Source organism: Melanotaenia boesemani, chromosome 21 (assembly GCF_017639745.1).
Source record: "Melanotaenia boesemani isolate fMelBoe1 chromosome 21, fMelBoe1.pri, whole genome shotgun sequence".
NCBI lineage: Eukaryota > Metazoa > Chordata > Actinopteri > Atheriniformes > Melanotaeniidae > Melanotaenia > Melanotaenia boesemani.
This window is the reverse complement of record NC_055702.1, coordinates 19,543,482-19,566,218: the sequence shown is the minus strand read 5'-3', so window position 1 is coordinate 19,566,218 and position 22,737 is coordinate 19,543,482. Positions and strand designations below refer to the sequence as shown.

The window sequence follows — 22,737 nt, the reverse complement described above, 5'->3', positions numbered from 1 at the left end:
TGTTAATTTTGGTTAAATTATTAAACTGAGTCTACTCGGCATTAACTACCTGGTTAAGCTAGCTACATCTACAAAACTACAAATCTGTGTCAAGTGCAAAATTTTAAACTTCTTTTTTTTTAAGCGTACAACCACGCTGCAGTAAACTGGTCACCTTTGTAATATTTAGTTTATGATTGATTCATTTTAACACCTTTTCTGCACAATTTCTTTCATTAGAAAACCTTCACAAATATGCTAAAATACATAAACATTTTGCCTAACTTTTCATGCACCACTTTAGTAAAACCCAGTGCAATTTTTTTTCCTGATCCCTAAGAAGCTACATGGTCAAACTATCTTACAATATTTATGTGTTTATTTTTCCAATAGCCTTTTGCATTTCAAATAAATAAAACAGGAGTGTTTGTGTACTGAATTAAATTCACAGTAAGAAACCTGTTCAGTGCAAATACGTGTTTCCTAAATGTTTGCAAAGACGAACATCGTGCTGAGAGAAGCTGCCATCTTGACTGAAAGCTGCTCATTGAACTCGAAATTGCCACCCAGAACAGTAGAAGTGGAGATTTCTGGGTAAAACGAGTCACTGAGTGCACCTCACAGAAGGATCAGTTTCAGAGTTTCTTTTATTTTTTGGATATAAATTAACTTTCAAAGGATTTAATTAGTATTGGTTTCTGCAGTCAGCTTTGGTGTCTCATGCTCTATACATACTGATTCAGGATCATTTCTGTCCTGCCAGTTAAAGATGTTACCGGAAATACCAGCCTTGGGGCTGAGATATGAGACCCAAAAGCTGTTTACAATCTAAATCAAACATATTACATTTTTATGTATGAAGTGTGTGTCCTTGGTTACATGCATTGGTCTATAAACTGTGTTGTGATTACCATAAAAGAAACCCATATTATATACCGTCTGACATTGTATGTTCAATAAATCCAAACAGACTCAAAAAGAGCCTTCATATCGTGGCTGTCGGGCACAAACCTCCTATGTCCAAAATTCGCGATTTTTTATTTATTTGTTTTTTTTCCTTCATAAATCTATTGGTCACCTTTTATGACTGTCTGTAGTTTTACAAATATTTAACCAAAGATATATGATGTAAAACATAATACCACGTGTAATGACATTATGTCCATTATTACAAAGAAACATACTGTTTTATTAATTTCTTGAAAAATAACAGTTTTGGACATAGGAGGTTTGCGCCTTAAAGCAGTGATATATTAGATTCATTTGAGGTGACACATGGTTGTCTTTTCCTGCTTTTTCTTCATTCATTTCATAATGAAAGGAACAAATTGGTCAACAGAAATCTGTAATAAAGAGCATGAACAACATACATTTTAGATTGAGGTTTCATATTAATCTTTGCAAAGGTATAGTTAGGGTTAGGAATTTTCTCTCTTCCCTTTTTTTTGTGTCTTTTTTCTGTTTTCCCTGTGTCCCTATAAGTCAAACAAAGATTTAATCAGCTGTAAATTAGTTGCTCTCCTCCGTGGTGTTGTGGACTGGCTTGGGGCGGCGATACCAAAAATTTGCCAGGTCCTTCTCCATGGCTGTAACACCACTGAAGTCTATACTTTTAACCTGAGGCAACGCCACAATCAGATGGTTCCTAACACAAAAATGCACAACAGTTAATTTAGCTTTGACTTAGAAGTTCCATGGATGTTTTCTTAGCATATCCACAAACACTCTATAATCATCAATAAAATAATTTCTTATAATAACAAATTCAAACAACTAAAATTTACAAACCTATTCTCTGCTTTTTATTATCTGTGTCTATGAATTAACTATAATAGATGTCCTCTACTTCTGGAGAACTATTTTGTTCCTCCAGGAACCTCTATGTGAATTACCACAATGTTAGTACAAATTTTTTGGCATACAATATAAGAATGAATCAGAACATGAATGTGTTTTTACAAATGAAGCATTTAAGTTAAAGAAAATGAGGCTGCCACCTATAATTCTTGGAGAACTCAACAGGATTTCCATGCAGTGTGATCTTTTGCAGGTGACTCAGCTCTGCCAGTTTGTCTGTCTCTTCCAGGTTCCAGATGCTGTTGCCATGAAGATACAGAACTTGCAGCTCTTTCATTTCACACAGAACCTGGAGCCCAGACACAGTTAGGTAAGCTGTACATCAAAATTCACACACAGGCAGAATGTTTCAGGCCTAACATTGGTAGCAAAACTGGAGGAAATAGAGCACTTTTAAAAGATAAATGAATACAAATCCACTCAGTATGGTGTGGAAAGTATGAAGAGGCACATTTACATATCAACAGATGGGTTTAAAAAGTTAAAACATGCTGTGTAAAAACACACAAAGAATGAAACACAAACAGAAAAGTGAGAAATGGAAAAAGCAAACAATCACATATATAAAAAAGACTGACTCACAGAGGGTATAGTGGTCAGCTTGTTAAATGACAGGTCCAACCAGCCAAGCTTTGATGGTTCAGCCAGTAAATGTGAAACCATAAACTGGAAGCCTTCAAGGTTGGCAATGTCATTGTTATTAAGACGCAAACAGCAGCTCAGGTACTTGCCCTCAGAGTTTTTCTTTACAGGGCGTGGGGTTCTCCTAGGCACCTGTGTCAGTGCATCTGTCAGCGCAAGTGTCAGTTATTTTAACAAAGGAAAGACACACACATATATTATATTATTTTAAACAAAAACAATATTCTCCAATGGCAAATAACTATTGTCTTACTTTAAAGGTCCCACTGAATCATAAAAAATCAGCACCATCATTTTGGTAAGTTTTGTCATCCATTTTGTAATGGGATTAATTAAGTATTTTCATTTAATTTAATAAATTTTCCCACTATAAAATTAAGGAATAAATTGAGACAATACCTGTTACACAACTTATGTCTTTAAAAGAAAAATCCACAGGAAGTTCATACATGACTGCAGGTCTGGAGGTTATCGATTGTTTCCACCAACAGTATTTTTGTGCAGGTCTCGACGTCTTCTGATGTGTCCAACAAAAGTATTTTGGTTCAAAGCTAAACCAGAAGCTGGGCATGGAAGCTTAAGACTTATTCATATTTAAACAAAGAAAAAAAAGAAAAAGAAAAAGAAAAAGTTTCCTAGCAATGGAATTCTAAAATAAACATTATTATTCTTATTCTTATTCTTATTCTTATTATTAATCTTTTTCTGACGTTTTTCTTCTGAGAGGTCATTGAGCAGTCTTGAAGTGGCAAATTTATTGGAGTTGTAAAATTAATAATATCTTTATCTTAATTACGAGAGACAAAGAGAGTAAAAGTATCCCCCTGGGAGGAGGGTATTTAAATATAACAGAAATCCTGAGAGCGAAATCTTTGACCAGATTTTTTCCATGTCAATAACCATGATGCAAGCATAAGATCAAGCACATTCATTGTCATACTTCTTTCTGGTACCTTCATATGAAAAGCTTAGACATCTAGTAATTTAAGTACAGAGATCTTGAAACATTTTACAACATTTTAATTTTTGGTCATTAATCTGATAAATCAGGCACCAGACAAATTCAGTTTTATGATGATATTGCTTTCACTGACACTTAATCCAGATGTTTATCTGTGTTTGTTAAAGGATGCATTGGCGAAGGAAAAAAAGGACAGCTGCGAAGCATTTACAGCTCTCCACCCCATCCCGGATTCTGTAGTGCAATCTGTACTCCACAGGAACATCCTCACATAGACTTTAAAAAATGTTTGATTTGCAGAAATAAAACTGGATTCTTGACTAAGTCTTTAGCTTATTGCTTTTGGTTTTATTCAAAATATACTGATAATTTTGTTGTCTTGAAAAATGCCTAATTTTCCATACTCGTTGATGGAAAAACTATGTTCCCATTTAAAATGACAGCTTATTTTGGTCCTGGCTTTTAGCCTGTCCTGCAAGGTTGTGCCCTCACCTGGCAGATGAGGGTAGCAGAAAGAAGTATGACAATTCGAACAAATTAACATCTATCCATCCATCCACCCACCCATCCATCCATCCATCCATCCACCCATCCATCCATCCATCCATCCACCCACCCACCCACCCATCCATCCATCCATCCATCCACCCACCCACCCATCCATCCATCCATCCATCCATCCATCCATCCATCCCGTGAAACAAGTCACTAACTTCACATCTATAGGTTAAATTTGTTTATCATTCAATCGTAAATCGATTAAACAGCCCGGCTGAGCGGCTATCCTGATATCATATTATTATCACATGCGCCAAAGTACATCACAGACCAGTGCGAAAGATCAAACTGATTTCATCAACATTGTTTTATATGCGCCCTCTATTTCCACACTTGACAGTGCAGATACATCTGTGCTAACATAGGCATTTTTTGTTGTAAACATGGGTGGTTGGTACGAAATTTGCACAAGCATTAGGAGTTGGCACTAATGTCAAAGGTCTGCGATCAACCCACAGGGGCAAACCGCTGAAGGATCAGTGATTGAAGGTAGGAAGTGGTATTGGCTGTTTTAGAACAGTGACAGAACAGTGACAGAGCGTTGAGGAAACGGCAACTGTCACTGCAAGATCGGCAACTACTGTTGTAGTGAGAGTGGCAGGCCATTTGCCGTTTGCCGTTTTTGGATCTCGGCGTCTCTCCAGTGTCGATTAACCCATCCTGTATGCAGTTACTGATGGGGAATTCTAAGCCCAACCCTGCTTTTGTGCCAAAGGTTTTCAGCCCGGCCCCACCATGCCGCCCCATCGAACTGTCGGCTTTCTACTGCCTTTGTCGTTGCAGGAGAATGAGAAGCTTCACGCTCTGTTCCCGGTGCGGGCGTTATGCATTTATGTGAACGGAACAGCTGGGTCCAGGAAATTGGAGCAGCTGTTTGTGTCATAGACTCTATCTTAAGCAAACATTGTCTCGCTGGATTGTGGAGGCTATTGCCACGGCATATAGCAGTAAAGGGTTATAGCCCCCTGCAGGTTTGCAAGCTCATTCCACTCGTTGGATAGCTGAATCCTGGGCGCTGTTTGGAAGCAATACTGTGGAATACATCTGTGTGGCTGCCAACTGTGCAACACCTCACACTTTCATTAGAAAGTTTGGATGTTACTACAACTTCGCTGTCTCACGCAGTGCTGGGCGTAGGCACCGTGAGTGTATGAATTGTGAACTCTAAAAGGGTCTTCGAGGTAAGCTTGTCTGGCAATACAATAGTGTCTCTATAGCCCACAGTGAGTTACCAAAATAAATGTTGAAAGAGAACTTGAGGCTAAGAAATTAACTATGGTTCTCTGAAACATGAGTGAGGTTTGTCGCCAGACCACCCTCCTTGCCTAGAGCAAGGAAGAGGTGCTCTTACCTAGACTAGAGAGATATGGTCACATCAGGCTCTAATAGTGGGAGGAAGTCCTGCCCTTCCGGAGCAGATGTTACCTCTGTCTGCCAGTCAGGACTGGCGAAGTGTAAAAGGGCTTCAGGGAACAACGTCTGGGGGCGTTTCCCTTAGTGAGATACCTCACTTGTGTTTCAGAGAACCGGGGTTAAATTCCACATCGGATGAATTTATCAACTAGAGACAAGTTGCTCTGTAAGTGTTGTATATGACATTTCAAGGTTTTCTTTAATGATAAAAAGATATTTGCATTTGGACGCATATTTCTCTGTCATTAATAACAAAATAACAGGAAGGAGATTCAAGCTACTGAATGGCTTGTTGAGTTTACAGCAGACTACACCAGAGTAATTGGATCCTCCTTACATCGGATGACATTTCCTGACATGCCGAGACTGAATAAAACAAAGGCACTCCTTTAGCACCAAAGCAAGACTTGTTCCAACACTGCTCCCTGATCCCATCTTTAATGCAAAGGAAACTAGTCAATGATCCACAGAAATTCACAGCAACTGCTTGTAAATTAGCTGGATTATATAAAACAACCCCAAAACTAACTTCTGCTAGATCGCTCCCCTCTTCTTCTCTTGCATTGTTGCAGCTGTGCTGCATCAGTATGATCGATGTTATTCACAGCCAGAGGTTTTAATATTGATTGTGACTGGTGTAAGTTATTTCTATCAGTGACTTTTGCAGCTATCTGGAAACCACAGCTCTGTGTGGAGCAGTTTGTACTTAAAGCAGAGGGAAGTGAGGTGAAATCTATAAAACCATCAGGTTTTCATCATCTAGACTCTCCAGCTGTTTTCTTTAGACGTTAAATCTGTCTAAACAGCTTGGTAAATTTAGAATCAAGGCAAGGCAAACGGTGATCTGATCATATCCTAAAAGCAAAAAAAATACTTGGAAAGGCTGAAAAATTAATAAATACATCAATAAATTCTGAGGATTATTGATGATTTAATTGTAGTTTTTTAGTTACATGCTCTTATACACATATAAGCTTGGAAATTCAAATAACTCTGGACACTGAATTTTATGTCCAGGCTTATTCATATTTAGTAAATAAATCAGGAGTGTTGGGGAAGAACATCATTTCACATAAAAATCAGGATTCAGAATCAATTCACAAATAAGAAAAAATCAGTTTTGATAAAGAAGATTTGGGTGTTTGATCCAGACAATAAAGTCAAAGCATGGTTTATAAGTATTGACTTGTATAGCTAAATATGAGAAAGTGGACATTCATGCCAAAGTTACTACAGATGCTGCAGCATCTGAGGCAGCATGCATGTGTTTGGCCAACAGTTCTGACACCTTATAATAATTTAGATTTTATAATGATAATGGATTGGATCTATATAGCAAACTAAGCCAAGCAATTTTTAGAGGCTCTAGGGGCCCTGCCCAAGACTGCATAATGCAGACGGGCCCGCACCATACTAGGGCTGCAATGATTAGTCAACGTTGTCAACAATAGTCAACAATAAAAACAGTCGACAACCAATTTAGCTGTCGACTGTTGTCGGCAAAAAAAAACAAAACAAATTGAGACATCTTCTAATCCCATCTCTGCTGAGTTGCACATGCGCAATAAAGTCCGCCAGTAGAAAAATATGGCGACCAACCACAGAACAAAACAGCTGTACAGGATGTGAAAAGTCTGAGATAAATTCACGATTAACTTACAAATTAAATTAAATACATGGGAGATTTGTAAAGCGGACCTTACGTACCACAGAAGTACATCTGCAATGCATCCACCCCAATGTTCCAGCTGCACACCAAAAAAAAACCAACCCATCACATTTGAGGCAGAAATATATACAGAAATTTAAAAATGAGAAATAAAAACGCTTTGAGAAGTAAATAGAGGAAGAAAATGGAAGATGAAATAATAAAAACTCAGTTATACACTTTACTCTTTTCTGGTGCATACATCTTTTTTTGCACATAGTGGACTTTAACTGACACTGAAACGAGTACTTCTTTGTACTGAGTTGAGTCCTTTTATCTGAGAATTGTTTTAAATTCAGAAACCAGTTTTAACATAATCATGATCTCAAGAGTCAAATCATGTCACTAAAGAGTCACATCCTTGATATAAATAATATGTTGTGAGTCTTAGTCTTTTTTTTTACTCCCTAAGAAGACGGTGCTGTAAAATTATCGGTTCACTTACAAGTGAACTTAGCAGCAAAATGATCTTTAATCTGTTCAGTAGGTTTGACCTTCATCATCCTGGCAGTACTCCACTCTAACAGACTCGTCAGCCTGCTTAAGCAGCCCTGTTTAACTTTTAGGGAATTGTCTGCTGTCTGCCTTGGGTCAGAGTTCAACTCTGCTCAACCAAACTTTACATATATAGCACCTCTCCAAGTACAGCCAAAGATAAGCCAAAACTATAAAGCATTTGAATTGCTGTTGCATGCACAAAATGTTAAACTAAATATATAGAAAAGGTAGATAATGTATGAGGCTAAGTTCTATGCTTTCTTACTTAATCTATTTAGGAAAAGATGTTCAACCTTTTTGTCCTTATCAGAAACTTTCATTACTGATTAATTCATGTTTTATTTTGTTTGACTGAGAGACCATAAATAATGAAACGTAAAGACATAAATTTAAATCCTCTCTTCATGGAAAAGAGTTGCATTTAGCTGCTCCAACATATCATTTTTGTATATGAAAATCCAGTCTCTGGTAGCTTCTTCTGCGAACAGTACATCTCCATCTTTGTTTGATGTAACAAACACGAGTAGGTCACATAGATTAAAAATGAATTATGCTGTTTGCCCTTTCCCCCTCCCCCCCCCTCTACAAAGGACCTACGTATGCTGTGGGCTCTCATCTCTGTCAGATGTTACACTAATAACACAGGAGGTCATTTTCTTTCTGTTTGCAGAGTTCTGCTGTTGAACATGTGCGTGCATTTCTGTAATCTGCTGCTACCTTTACGAACAAATGCTAATAAATGATTACACATCTGCTGAAAAAGAAGCAGCATATCATTGATCTTAGTAAGTAAGAAACTGAAAATAATAAATGGCACCAGCAGAAGAAAAACAGAAGAAAAGAAGGGGGGTATTTCTCTCTTTCTGGCCCATTTCCCTGACCTCCTTAGGCTTTTTCTGAGTTTCGTGGGCATGAAATAATATAAGATAGGATGCAGGCCCATTTCTCAAAATGCAAACATTAATCTGTAAAATTTGCTGAAAGACACACACTGAGTGTCTTAATGAGTTGAAACACTCCGACTAAATGCTACTTCTATTGTGTAGAGGTGTCTTTGGTCTTGTTAACAGATTACACTGTGTGGCTGTTGCTTGACTTAAATCAGGTCACATGCAGGAGTGCCGGCATTTATCCAACCCACACAGATACAAACCACACACAAACACAGAGCTGCTACTTGAGGATATGTTCATTTTATGTATATAAACGTGAACACAAGCTTTGTTAGAAGTTGTATTCCCAAAATGAAGACTACATTTTATCCAAAGTTCTTTTGTCCTGGCACATAAAGGCTCTTTAAGTGCTCTGCCTGGTTTTCTAAGACTTTCCATTTGCCTTTCAGTCTGAACACCATCTGCCATTTCAGAAACTTTTAGGACTTTGATGCTGTTCTGTAAATCAGATATCCTCTGTTCCACAGAAAAAGTGCAGCTGATTCAAACATGATACAGTGGCACAAACTAAAAATTAATTATAAAAGTGTGTTTTTTAATGAAAATATCCTTTGTTTAGTGCGAACATAACTACAAATACTATAGTTAAAAACAACATGTAATAATAATTGTTTCATGCCATAATAGGTCAGTGTTTAACATGCTTTACCCCAGTGAGGGACAAACACAACACACACAATGCAAAAACACACCACCCAGAAACAGTTTGAATAAATGCAGTAAGCAAACAGCAGAAAGCATCCTTATAAAAGTTAAATGATTAAAAATTTTAATCAGATTAATCACAGCTTACAAATTAATGAATAATGATTAATCACCATTCACAACTATGACAAATATGTCAATTTTTTTCTCTACTGTATCAACAGAAAGAGCCTATGCTTACAATGTTTCACTGATTTTCACTTAGATAAACGTCAGATGTCCAAGGGTCAGTAAATGTAGCATGTAATATATTTCTATATGTTGTTCTAACATATTCTGGATCATAATGCAGCATTCATAGGGCACCATCTCACCACCCATCCCCATGATGAAAATATCGCTCATAAAACCACCAGTGAAGACTGAAGCGAAACATCCTATAGTGATGAAGAAAGTCTTATAGATCTGGCTAAAAACACATTTAGGTCCTACAATGCAGGATCAGCCAAAGTAAACAACTGTTGATAAAAAAGATGTTTGTTTTTTAAGTTGTCCTTCACTTTTTTTTTACATTAAATTATCACTTTGGTTCAATATTTTATAAAATCTAGACCTTAAAAAAGTGCATTTGTGCCCCCCTTTTCCTGGCCAGTGCCCCTGCCTGGCCCCTCATTAAAACTTTTCTAGACTCACCCCTGCATAGCTGAAATAAATCCTTTCTACCACCTGAATTTTTTTTTATTAGAGGGTCGAATCAAAAGGAAATATTTTGGGGTAAATATGTGCTGGTGTGAACTATGAACTGCTAGTTTCCTCCGCCTCAGCTGAACGATAAACAATTGCAACAAAAGAGATGGTACTCTCGCCAGAAAAACTGATCAGCTGATCACCACCAGTCGGTCATGGAACAACAGAAGAGGGAGGGGGAGAGGAGGCAGCGCAGAGTGGACCAGAGAGCTGCCACATATGTGCAAACATGGTGAGAAAAGTGCAAGTGTTGAATCCTCTCACAGGAAAAAGTGTGGGTGTAAATCAGCCTCTTCCTCCACGGGTGCAATGCCAATGGGGTTTTTTAGAGCCAGCTGGCTCATCTTGTTCCTTTTTGCCCCTAGACACCTCCATGTCCCACCGTTGTAACAGAGAAATGACAGATGTATGGGGCTTGTCATACTGCATGTGCATTAAAAATGTTAATGCAACTAATTACATAAATTATTTACTGCTGCTTCTGAAGCAATGCCAAGGAGGAAAGACATCAGTAATAATCTTTGAGAAGCAACTTTTTCTGCCCATTAATTTGAAAATAGTCATAAGCCTTTTCAAACCATTTGGATGCGCTCTCGTGAGTGTGTCTTACAAATCAATGTTTGATTAGGCATTCTTCTTGCTTCTTAAATTAATTAATTCCCTGATACATTATGGTAAAGTGAAGAACTTTGGAATTGCAACTATCTTATGATATTTGATAACATCCTCTTGGATTACAGGAGATTATTAAAGAGCACTTTTGATTATGTTCTGTGATTTTACACACCAAGCAATCAAGAAATTATGAGCTGATGTTTTTCTCCTTCTGGTAAAATGTCTTATAACTTTAAAAAATAGGAGAACTGCACAAAAAAAAGAAAATCTGCTCAACTGTATATAAATAAATTAAGGCACCAACATTAGATCAAGTCAGAGGTCAGGCCTATGTGCCACGTCTGCGATTAGGCACAATCATCTCTTAATCTATGCAGAGAACTTTTAATTAACAATGTGAAATCAGGTCAAAAGCATAAACTCAAAATCCTCAGCTACACCTCCTGCATGGCTGTTTGGCATAATCCAAAAGTTTTAGACGTCACAGTGAAAAAAAGTCATTAGGAGATTAAAGTCACAGAAGGCTGTGGTCGAGTGTTTCACCGTTAATTGAGACATGACTCACAGAGAAGAACATTTTGTGTCTCACAAATAGGACAGCAGGGCTCCAGACTAACTTTTTGTATTGGCTGCACAGGAACACCTAACTTTTTAATTTGGCTGCACAAGCAAAGGATTCAGGTGCAAACCAGTTTCTACAGTGTCACTCTCAAATCCTTACATTATCAGGACTGCTTTTTAATTATTACCCACAGTATAAACACTCAGTAGATAAGAAAAAAAAAAAAAAAAAAACATTCTTTGAAATAATAAACTTAAAGTGCGAGGCTCACAAAACTGAATTTCTCTCCTCTGGATTTATGTAAAATCTTTTCATAATTATCTACTAGAACTTGACTTTTGTGAAAGGCAGCTCCTCTTTGGCTATGTTCTATGCCATGTTTGTGGCTACTGAAACAGCCATAAATATCTAGTGGCTTTTTCAGTCTTTCCTATTAATAGTTGTGTTGACCATGATTAAAACCCAGATTGCAAATCTGGCTCAAATTTGTCCTTGATTTACAGTGTTGACTATATGTAAGTGTGGCTGCCAAAACTCAGTAACATGACCATCACATGTGGCCCACAGGAGACTTGCCATAACCCAACCCAAGCTGTCAACTGATATCTGGTCCACTTCTGGCCCACATAACTCTTGCCATTGCCATAACAGCCATTAAGTTCCAAAAGTAGCCATGATTCGGCCCAAACATGTGTGCTATGGACTTTCTGCAAGACAGCCTCCATGTGGAGTTCACACACACAGGCTGGGTTTGAGGCAAAAGCAACTTTTAATTTTTACTAGAGCTGCATAACGTTGAATTTCTTGATATTATTTGGACAAGTCAAGTGTTTCTGCCAGTCTCTTATCCACTTCCGAAGTTCTGGAGGAGACTTGAGCCCTGTCAGTTCAGGTGACATCACACAGACTGCAGCAGTTTAAATATATTAAACGCTCATCTAGCTTTTCTTGTTAATTTGGCTGAGCCACTGTGGAAAAATCTTAAATTAGCAAGAGTAATAGAAAACAACCATATATGAGCAAATTCCACCATATTCCACATTTTACAACTGATTCCAGTTTTATTCTGCAATTTTCGGCTGTCATCGCACTGGATGTAATGTGCACTGATTTCAAACCAACACCCAACAAGGTCTACAACTGTGGATCTGGGCCAATCAGAGGTGAAGAGCCACCCTGTTACTGCCTTAAACTGGCTTTTAGTCATGGTGTTATTCTTCCCTGAGCTCGGGTAAGGAGGGAAGTAACACAGAATATGCAGACAGATATTCAGGGAGATAACAGTTCATGCAACGATGAAAAAAACTCCCAACCTACTGCACCTCACTTTACATATTTCTGATGAAGCATTCTGCACAGGAAGACAAGTCAGGTCAAAAGGGGCTGTTATGTTAGCTGAGCATATGATTGTGTGAAACCTCAAAGTAACAGTCGCTGGCAGCTGCACTGGTCTTAAAAGCTCACATTTTATACGAGTGAGATATCAAAACTTTGTGAAAGCCCACTTGTGAAAGTGAGGCGCTAGAATGCACTAAACGTTACAGTGCACGTTAGATGCATGATTACAGTTCTTGCCTCTTATCTGGAGATGCAGCAAATGAAGGGAGATGACAACAGGAAGGACAAAAAAAACTTGTTTTGGAAAAAGATGAAGGAGGTGAAGGCAGAGACAGTGAAGATGAAAAAAGACCTGTACTTTGTCTGAGAAAAACAAAAATAACAAATACTCCAAAAGGAAACCCCTTCAACAGGAAATAAACATCATGACTGTCTACAGGAGAGACAGAGATGAGTGTGGAACAGACAAAACAGGCATCTACCTCGCATGTGCACATGCCTTAGCAACATGTGGCAACCATTTGCTTAGTTTGCTGAGAGGCTAAGGACAGTGTGCACATGGATGAGTGTTTACACATGCATGTTTATGCCTCTTAAATATGCACATGTTGAGTGCCTGTGTTGATAGATACGACTGCTGTCTGCTATGCCAAACATCTGCATCAGTTTACCTGATTCTGGCTCTAAGTCATAGAGCAAGTTTGGTTGTGTAGCAGGAAAGTTTTTGAAATCCCTAACTTTAGACTCCTCTCTAGGAAAAGGAAAACAATATGAACAACTTACATTTTTCAGTAACAGCAAACTTAACAATTTATCTTCACTTTTTATTTCATATTACTAGTCCATTCTGGTCTTTACAAATTCCTTAGAGGCCCTTTTGCTGCTGGTTAAAGGGACACTGTGCAACATTTTCTGTTGTTTTATTGCCAAAATCGATGTCTGCATATATATATATGTGTTATCATTGGTGTATTATGACCTCTGCTAATGATCTGACACATTCTTGTAAGCTAAGAATTTTGAATTTGTTCATACATATGACAGGTAAGCCGGTAAGGCAGCGCCATGACGGTCTGCCATCTTGAAACTACAGCCACCGGCAAGGGACAAATAGCACCAATTATACGTTTTCCCTGTGAGCCAGAGCACAGTGACTGAGACACTGGAGAAGATAAACGAGAGAGGCACCCTAGCAAGTTAGAAAATCTATTAAATTGTTATTCACAAAAAAAGGACCATGCATATGCAGCAGCAGCACAGGAGCTGTTTTCACCATCGCCAAGAAAGCAAAATAGGGGACTTAAAAGGCAACATGACCAAATGATATAAAAAGGAAAAAACATTGTGCTAGCCTTCCACAGGTGAAAGGGGCTCAGGGAGAAAGATTTTAAAAAAGATGCTGAAATTGCTAGCTTTCTCCTCAACAAGTAAGTCAACGGTATTGCCAAAATTAGTCTAAAGCTAACTTTTTTCTTTGGGTTTGACAGTGTTGCTCGATACCATTGGCAGCATAGGTAGTTTCTGCTAAAATACACTAGCCGTGTTAGTACAGAAGTATATGTTTGCATGGTTTCAGTCCCTTTCATAGTCGTGGTAAATGCCGACTTTCATGTGAAGTAATGCCTGACTAAAAGCCGGTAGGAAGGCTTTATAAGCTGGCTTGTACTGTGACAAAAAGCTGGCGCTATGCCGAGGCCATCCAACAATAGGCCTGTCGCGATAAGCAATAAGTCAATTAATTGCACAGTAAGAAAAAATGAGCTGGATAAGTTTGCCGGCTGAGACTGAGAGTCTGTTCTATATATTGTTTTGTTTTGTTATTTAAAATTTCTTCCAGTTCCAGTATAAAATGTTCTTTAGATATTAAAGTTTATTGATCTTTGAAAGGGTATACTTGCATTATTATGGCATTGTCATTATATTAGTTGAAAATGGTCTCAAAATGACAACATTATCGCTCTGTGCAATATTATCGTTTATCGCAATAATTTCTAAGAAAATTTATCGCACAGCAAAATTTGTTATCGTGACAGGCCTATCCATCAAGGCCAGTTTCCCCGTCAAGATCTGTTCCCACTCTGAGAACCTTTCTTCCTTCTAAATAGGAACGAAATCTGACAGTGAATTTCCATCCACCAGATGTTTTCCCCATGAGTTGATCTAAATACTAATCTTAAGTATAACAAAGGGCTGCAAGGTGTGGTCGTTAGCAATGTTGCCTCAATGCATGATGGTTCCTGGTTTGAACCTCAGCTTGGGCCTTTCTGCATGGAGTTTGCATGTTCTACTTGTGCATGCATGCATTCTCTCTGGGTACTCTGATTTCTTCCCACAGTCCAAAAACATTCATGTTAGACTAATAGGGGATTCGAAGTCGACCTAAGGGTGACTGTGAGTGACTGTGGTCTCTGTGATAAATGGTGAATGCAAAACACAACATGTGAGAGCTGTGGAGCTGGTTGCCTTACCTTTAGAAGCACAGAAGTTTGTTTTTTTTTTCTTTCTTTTGCTCCTTTGTGTACTTAGAACCAACCAAAAATCTTAACACTATTTGCTTTACTGCTTCAGCTCAAGTAGTGGAAACATCTGAACATCTATGTTGGCCAGCAAATCTGTTACTGATACTTTAAATATATGGTTTAGACCATTAGCAAACAACACCTTTAAGCAGATCCAGCTAAATCAGCTTAAGAGTAGTGTTCACATGTAAGAGGGATCTCATTGAGTCCTGATATTAACCTGCTCTATTCCCATTTTTCAACTTAGAGTTTGAGCCTAAAGGCGGGCAGGGTGAAGTCTCTTAAGTTTCCAGTCTGACTGTTCAGTTATTTGCATTCTTACCCACAAACCCTTCAGGAAATGTTTAGAAAAGTGAAGGGCTGTGGTGCAGTTGTAGAAACGGTTTAAGTAAGAAAACCCCAAATGGTTGAATCTTTCCCCGTCGGATGAACACCACATTAAGGAAAGACAGATCGAGTGAAGGTTTAACAGGACCGAAAAGAAAGCAAGAAACTAGCTGACCGACATGTGAAGCTGTTTTGTCTTAGCTGCTTGGTGACAGGAAGGTCACTATGACAAAATGAGTCTAGCCAAGTGTGGCTTTTGCCTGGAAACATGAATAGGCCTCCTCAGCAACCATCCATCCTCCCACCATCCCTCCTTCCTGACGCCCCTCTACTTAGCCAGCCAGTCCATGCTGTGAGCGCCAATACAACAGCTTCCTCTGTTGGCTGTCTTTGTATGAAAAGTTAATGGTAATTGCCCGCAGATGCCACATTAGGATAAGATAGTGGGGGCCTGGAGAATTGGCTCTGAAAAGAATATTCAGAGGGGAAAAATGGAGGCCATAACTGCGGTTTCAAAGAGACAAGAGAGGAGTTATTCAGGATCTTCATAGAAGAGTCTGAGGTCTCTCAGGAGAACTCTGGCTGTGGGAAAGGACAGCATTGTCATCAAAAGGACATTGAAGAAGCATTTGGAAACCAACATATCCACATAATGGCCAGAATAAAATTCCCTTTATTGAAAGAAAGTTTTCTATTTATCCTTGTCTTCTGTTTCCACTTAAGACTGCAAAGTAAAAAGAAAATCTAAAGGACGTGATCTCTTCCAGTATTATGCTGGAGTTATTCCATGTTTACCAAACGAACAATGTGCTATTTAGTCTCTCAAATTACTGTCTGCAACTGTGCACCATACTTCCAAGCAAACGGAAAGAAGTCACCTTAAAGCTGGGTTTAAACAGCCACAATACTTAACTAACTGTGATACGAGTTAACACAGCTAAACTGATGTAAAAAAAAAAAAAAACATAACTGAATTAAAATATTAAACAAAATTAAAGGAAAATGGCTTAAAAAAATGCAACTTCTGAGAAATTTTATTCTACTAAAACACTTGTTTAAACTTGAACAATTCATAAGTCAGTATAAGCTGGTTTAACAAGCAAAAAACAGTCCTCTGAAAAGGGTCGGGTAAAAGGACTGGACTGAAAATGAATGAAAAAGCAGCAAATGTCCATAAGAGCGCATTTCAAAGATTTTCAGAAAGCACATTTTTATGATGGTTAAGGGCAGTGGTTCTCAAACTTATGAAGCCACAACCCCCAAGATAACATACGTTGGTGCTGACAGTTATCCACTGGTGAACTTTGAGTGACTCAACTGTCCTTGATTTCACCATACACTGATGTTCACACTGATCCTTCATTTCAGCTGTTGGCAAGCTGCCTGATAGGCAGTATTTATTTTTTTTTTTATGAGTTCATGGAGTCACAATTCTAACAGCTTTCCAATCTCTGTCTCATTTTCTAGTCTGTAAAAATCAAATTAAACCAACGAGGCATTAGCGACTGAATGACGTTCACAGGGAAAATATCAAAGCTGGGTGATGACAAGTGGATTACCACAACCAGAAATGTATATCGATTGCAGTTTAGAGCTTAAACAATGAGACAGTAAAAAGTGACATATGTGATCTCTAAAATACTGTCAGTTATTATCTGGTTTAGTATTAAATGTGCAAGTTTATAAATCTGGGTTGTGTGAACTTGCTCTTTATTTCATTCCATCATCTGTGACTTGTAACTTGCATAAACGCTTCTGCAGCACAGGTGTAGCTCATAAGGTCTTCCTGGTTTTCATTTTGCCTGATGAAGTGTAGGGAAATGATGTAGAAAAAGAGAGTCTGAGAGCCAGAGCGAGAGAGCGAGACAGAGAGAGAGGATTAAAGAAATCCCTGTCCAGATCTCTGGGGATCAGCTCAAATCTTGATCATTTTGTCTTTAGTGGGGGACGCAGGATAAAAACCAAGCTGCATGACAGACTCAGTGACTGCGACCATTACAAGTCTTTGGCCTCAATCAGAAAAATATGTCAGTCATGAATTTCCGGGACGGACAACCGTTCACCTAGAGATTCTAACTGTAACTAAACTTACACGTAGCAAGCCCACAGATTTGGTTTTGACATAACCAGTATCACTGAAAAACCAGACCTGAGTATAGGCACTATATGGGCATGTTTTTTTCAGCAGCATCAAAGTTACTTTCACTTTACTTTCTATGGAACTGCTATAGACCTGCTGCATTATAATAGGGCTGGGCGATATGAACCAAATCTTATAGCTCAATATTTTTTACCTGAATCACGATATACTATATATGTCTAGATATTTTTTTTGTCAAGTAACCAAAAAAGACAGCTCTAATTTGCAGCCTTTAGTGCCAAATATACTTTTATTAAGATTCAGCAGCACATGTGCATTAAAACAGCTGACTGAAATTACGGTACCTTTAAATTAAATCAAATGCTCCTAAAACAAAATAAATTAAAAATACTTTTCAATGACCATAACAAAAATACAGCTGTGCAAAATGCAAAAGAAAAGATGCTTTTAACTCAAAACAAGCTATCTCGATATAAACGATATTCCCTCCTTCTATATTGCGCCTGATGAAGTCTCGATATATTTGAAAATCTCAATATATTGCCCAGCCCTACATTAGAATAATTAATACTGTAGCACACAGTGCAGTGTGCACAACTGGAGGTTAGACACACTTGGAAGTACAGGTTGGAAGTGCAGGTAAAAATTGGATTGAAATCTGGCTAATATTTGGTTTGCATTTAGAAGATGTGAATAAGAAAAGGTACATGATAAAAGTAAAACCAAAGCTATTAAATATCCAGTTGCTGCCATGGGACATGACGCCATAAAGAAATTGCAGTTGTTGCATGATGCTCCAGGGCTGGAACATCAAGTTGTGAAATGCAGTTTCTCAGGCCCAGGATGCTGCAGGGCAACAAAGACTCCAGGAATCTGCATAATGAATGTCAGTGTACCATCAAAAGCAGTACGAAGCACCGAGATTTCAGATCAGAAACTTGCATAGTGTCAATATTTTTCATTTGGATTGATGTTGTTGGATCGTTGATTACTGTTTTGTTGTATATCAATGTCTTACCCCCAAAGGTTTTACACTTCCTTGAGGTGGTTTTTGCTTGTTTCAGAGAAAAAGCCAATTTATTGACTCACTAGTTCTTGCTGATCTAAGCTAGCTAACAAAATCTGTTGTTGGTGGTCAGCATTTCCTCAGGTATGATATAACGTCCCACATTTACAAATATTAAAAGCCTGGTTACCTCCAATGTATCGGGCTTGTTATGGAACAGGTTGGGATTTCTTTTGTCTTGCGTTTCTACAGACAAAAACTGCAAATACAACTTTATTTATAACACACATCAGGAAGGGTGCCTGAAGGTCCAACCTGAGCTTTCCTACTTTTTTGAGACTTTTTCCATTTGGGTCCCACTCTTACTGATCCAACCATAAAAGGTGGAGCTTGAGGGTACAGTTGGCTGTGGAAAAACAACCGAGGTCAGGGTTTATCAAATCAAACCAAACCAAACAGTCCTATCTTAAGCCAGGCCCCTTGGTGGAAATGGGGCTAAAGGGGGGTTTTTCTCTTGTGGATGTTTACTGCAGTTGCTGTTGTCTCCTCCCCCCTCAAGGTTGGTTATTTCTTCTGTTGAACTATTACCACCAGTAACACAGCTGAGACCACCACCCCCTAGCAACACAATGCAGTCTGGTTTCTAATCTTCAACCAACCATAGAAATGTGTCAGATTTACAAAGTGCAACAGCGAAAAGAGAAGCAGACGCTGTTATACGTCATGCTCCAGCGGGATATGGAGCATTTCATCGTTTGGTAATCTAGTACAGTTTTAGATGATAATTTACTATTAACACAAACTATTTCCCTAAAGAATTCCTTTTTTTTAGTATGTGCACTGTCATTCAAAGAGGATTCTCAGCATTTTGGGATTGGCCAAAACTGTAAAGAGTTGGTTCATGAAATTAAAATTAAGCATTTCCAGTTAACTGGATTTTTTTCAGCTGTCAATACCACCCAGACATCATCACATAATTATGCATTGTGAGCTTGTAATAACTCCAGTGATGCAAACCAGTGGCCGAGGAAAACATTTGTTGAATAAAACATACTAATTTACTTTACTTTTATTATTTAAAACTGTCATACACCATGTACCATTAAAAACTGTAATAAAAATTAGATTCCACTCTTTGCATGAACACTGCATGTCAGGTTAGAGATATGCACATCCAGACTTTTCAATATTTCCGCAAAAGTACTTGACAGATAAGCCCTACGTGAAAGTCATTAGAGATGAAAACACAGTGATAAAGAGGATCTACTCAAAGACAAACTGCCCCTGAAAAGTAGCACTAGGAAAATGCTGGAGGGCTTCTTCAAACCAGTTTTTCACCAAGGCGCTCTCAGTAGAGGGCTCAGTATCAACACAAAGGTGCATTCACTTCTAAGAGCAGTGGCCAAGAAATAAACCTGGTATTGTCACAGCTGTATTTTTTTTTCTAAAAAATCTAACCTGTTTAAACATGATGATAGTGTAATTGAGAGAGAGAAACAAAGTGAAAAGACACCTGCAAAATGCTACCGAGCTTAGCGACGACTACCACATCTACACAGATCAATCTCACCATGTGACACATCTTCCAGGATGTTGTCAAGTTCCTGTCTAGATCGGTTTATGTTTATGAAACACTTTCAGTTATAAACTTGCACAGATTGTGAGAATTCCCCACTTTTCTTTGCTTGCATGTCTAATCTTCTTTTGGTTTAAGTTTTCTAACATGATATTTGCAAACTATATCTTGTGCTGTACAAACTAGTAAAAATTCCCATTTATCCACTAAAGTTTTTAAGTAGAAGAAAGTTTGATGTTCCAGGTGTCTGCATATGTCTGTATGTGTGTGAGCTCCTGCCATCTGGCCCAGAAATCTGCTTCCTACCATCTTTCAAAACAGGAAGGTGAAACAAATCCTTTGATGACACGGGGTCAATAGTTTAATTTTCTCTATGGGGTTTCTGCCCAGCCAGCAACCAAAAGTGCCCCCTTCATCTCCAAAGCAGCACTTTGAAATGGATTCATACCCCTTAAAGCATCCCTATAGATGTGAGTGTGTTGTCTGACAACATTTTGGGGGTACAGAATACAGATAGAATTTAGGCAGTGGGTTACAAAATACTAAACACTCGTTTCTTTAATTTTCTCTCGCACACACCTCACTAGATCAGTATTGATGAAGATGCTCTGTCCTTGGAAAAAAGTCACAGCAGAGCAAGGCATCAATAAAACAAAATGAATCGTGGGAAAAGAAATAAATAGGATTTCGTGAATATCTGAAGGTGTGCACAAACACTGAAAAACCATCTGACTCCTGACAGCACAGCCAGATGCTTCAAGCGCATTTTCATTTTAAAAGGCTTTGAAGATGTTCCAGATGTGTAAAACTCCCACAGCAAGCATGGACTCACACCGTCACTCGTGGGTCTAGGATGTAAACCTCATGAGACCCCACCCAGAGACCCCGTGCTGCATCAGCTCCATTGAAAAAAACTGCATACCTGCGCTGAGAGAGAGATGCTGACAGCCCGGTGAGAACAGCGAGGTGTGCGGTGTCTAACAGCCGGAGAAAGGCTGGTCTGCTATAGCATGTTTCCCTGCTTACCTTTAAGCTGAGTCTGGTTCTTTCCCGCACACTATAGATCCACTGGTAAAACGCTAACTGCGGTCACTTCATAAGTTATCCTTCATAGGAGTATAGTCACTTTGAAGCGCGAGCTCCAAACGCGGTCGTTACGCGGTCTAAGTTACATTAAAAAAATCTAATACGTGTTAACTGAAACATCGGGTTCCTTCAGTACTTCTCGGCTTGCTGAGCCTCTTTAGTTTCGATCCTCCCACGCCGCTGCTGCCGCCGCTGGATGCATGGCAGGACCCCGACTGCCGCTACGCTGTGCCGCCCCACAGCGCCGCCCGCTGGTGATACCAAGCAACTGCAGGCAGAAAGTGCGGCATGTGCCATCCTCCACAAACTGCCGATGGGAGGAGGTGCAAATAAGTTTCAATCTCTTACGGCTATAAAATGGCCTTTCATTTGTTGTCATTCAGATCCTTTATTTATGTCTAAATTTGACTTTACGAGTGGTTTGTTTGTTACGCAATCTTTTAATTCCGTTTTTAAATAAAAGTCTTATTTAGACCTTTTTTGCTGTTGCAAAAAGAAACATTTTTACCATTAAATGGACAACTGAATACAGAACAGCAAAAGAAAAACCCAGTAAATCTCTCTGTCGTTGTATGCACTTGGCCTATTCCACTAACTTGCTGTCTTTGGAGCATTTACCCCCCTTCCTTGTTTCCCAGAGTAGCATGATCATAGTTTGTCCTTGCATCTGATTGGCCACATGATGTGATCATTAAAGTTAAGTCCTTTGACTGCATGGATCCTCAGCTAAACTGAGCAGGAGAGACTGAAGAGTTGGTTCTCCCCAAAAAGAGTCTGGCGAATAATCACCTCTTAGAGCTGGCTCATTCACCAACACATCATGACAATCGAAATACTTAGTGTCATTATAGGGCTTTAAACAAGTAAAATCAATGTTTCATTGAATGAAATAAAGTTGATAGATTCTGTCCTGCAAGGTGAATGAATTTTTAACAGAAAAAAATGAAGGATGCGAAGAGGAACTAATAAAAGACAGGCTGCACGAGAGCAGCTAGTGTTTACGCTTAGTGTAAACCTGCTGTGGTGGTGACATAATGTGCAAATATTTAGTTTATGGACTAAAAATAACTGGATAAGATTTGCTTTAGGATTGTCATGTGTGCATGTAACCCCTGTCATTTGGTTAATTTCTTTATCTAACAAATATATGACTGCAGAGCGAATGCTTCATTGTGCAGTTACAAACTTCACCTCCACTCAAAGAACGACAGAAAGATGATCAAAGCACATTTCATCATGTGGACACCATCTGTTTCTGTCTTTACAAAAAGCATCTGGTTTTGTGCTTTTCTTTGGGAGCAGAATAGATTCTTGTGTAAAATAGATACATTACTGTTTATTCTTGTGCAGGCAATGGGGAGCATCATTATATAGCTGGCCAATTAGATTTGTAAGGGTAAATGTAACACATTAACCTCGGATCTGACTTGATTTTCTCGTACCATTTCTTACATGATGTACTCTATTTAATTGAATAGTTACAACTACTTCTTAAAGTAGCACAATTACATGAATAAGTTGCAATGATTCAACAAAACAAAGTTAAGTGTATTAATCAGAAATGCACCTAAATCATGTGACTGCTCATGTCAGTGCCCTGGTTCCTTGTTTGTCTGGGCAATATCTTCTATGGTATGAGGTAGTAT

At 38.6% G+C, this 22,737-nt stretch overlaps 1 protein-coding gene across 2 annotated transcripts in view; it reads right to left on the bottom strand.

Annotated features, from left to right (window-relative positions):
• Positions 1-21,279, bottom strand: part of rhbdf1b (rhomboid 5 homolog 1b (Drosophila)) — a 45,595-nt gene extending 24,316 nt beyond the window's left edge. The window contains exons 1-2 of one of the 2 annotated variants that reach the window (XM_041974746.1): positions 2,419-2,484; positions 1,977-2,125 (exon numbers count right to left, since the gene is read on the bottom strand). In XM_041974746.1, coding sequence (XP_041830680.1) covers positions 1,977-2,113 — 137 coding nt within the window. In that variant the 5' untranslated portion in view covers positions 2,114-2,125; positions 2,419-2,484. Of the gene's footprint in view, positions 1-1,976; positions 2,126-2,418; positions 2,485-21,031 lie in introns of those variants that run through there. The other variant, XM_041974747.1, reaches the window with a different exon arrangement.
• Between the last annotated feature and the right edge of the window lie 1,458 nt (positions 21,280-22,737).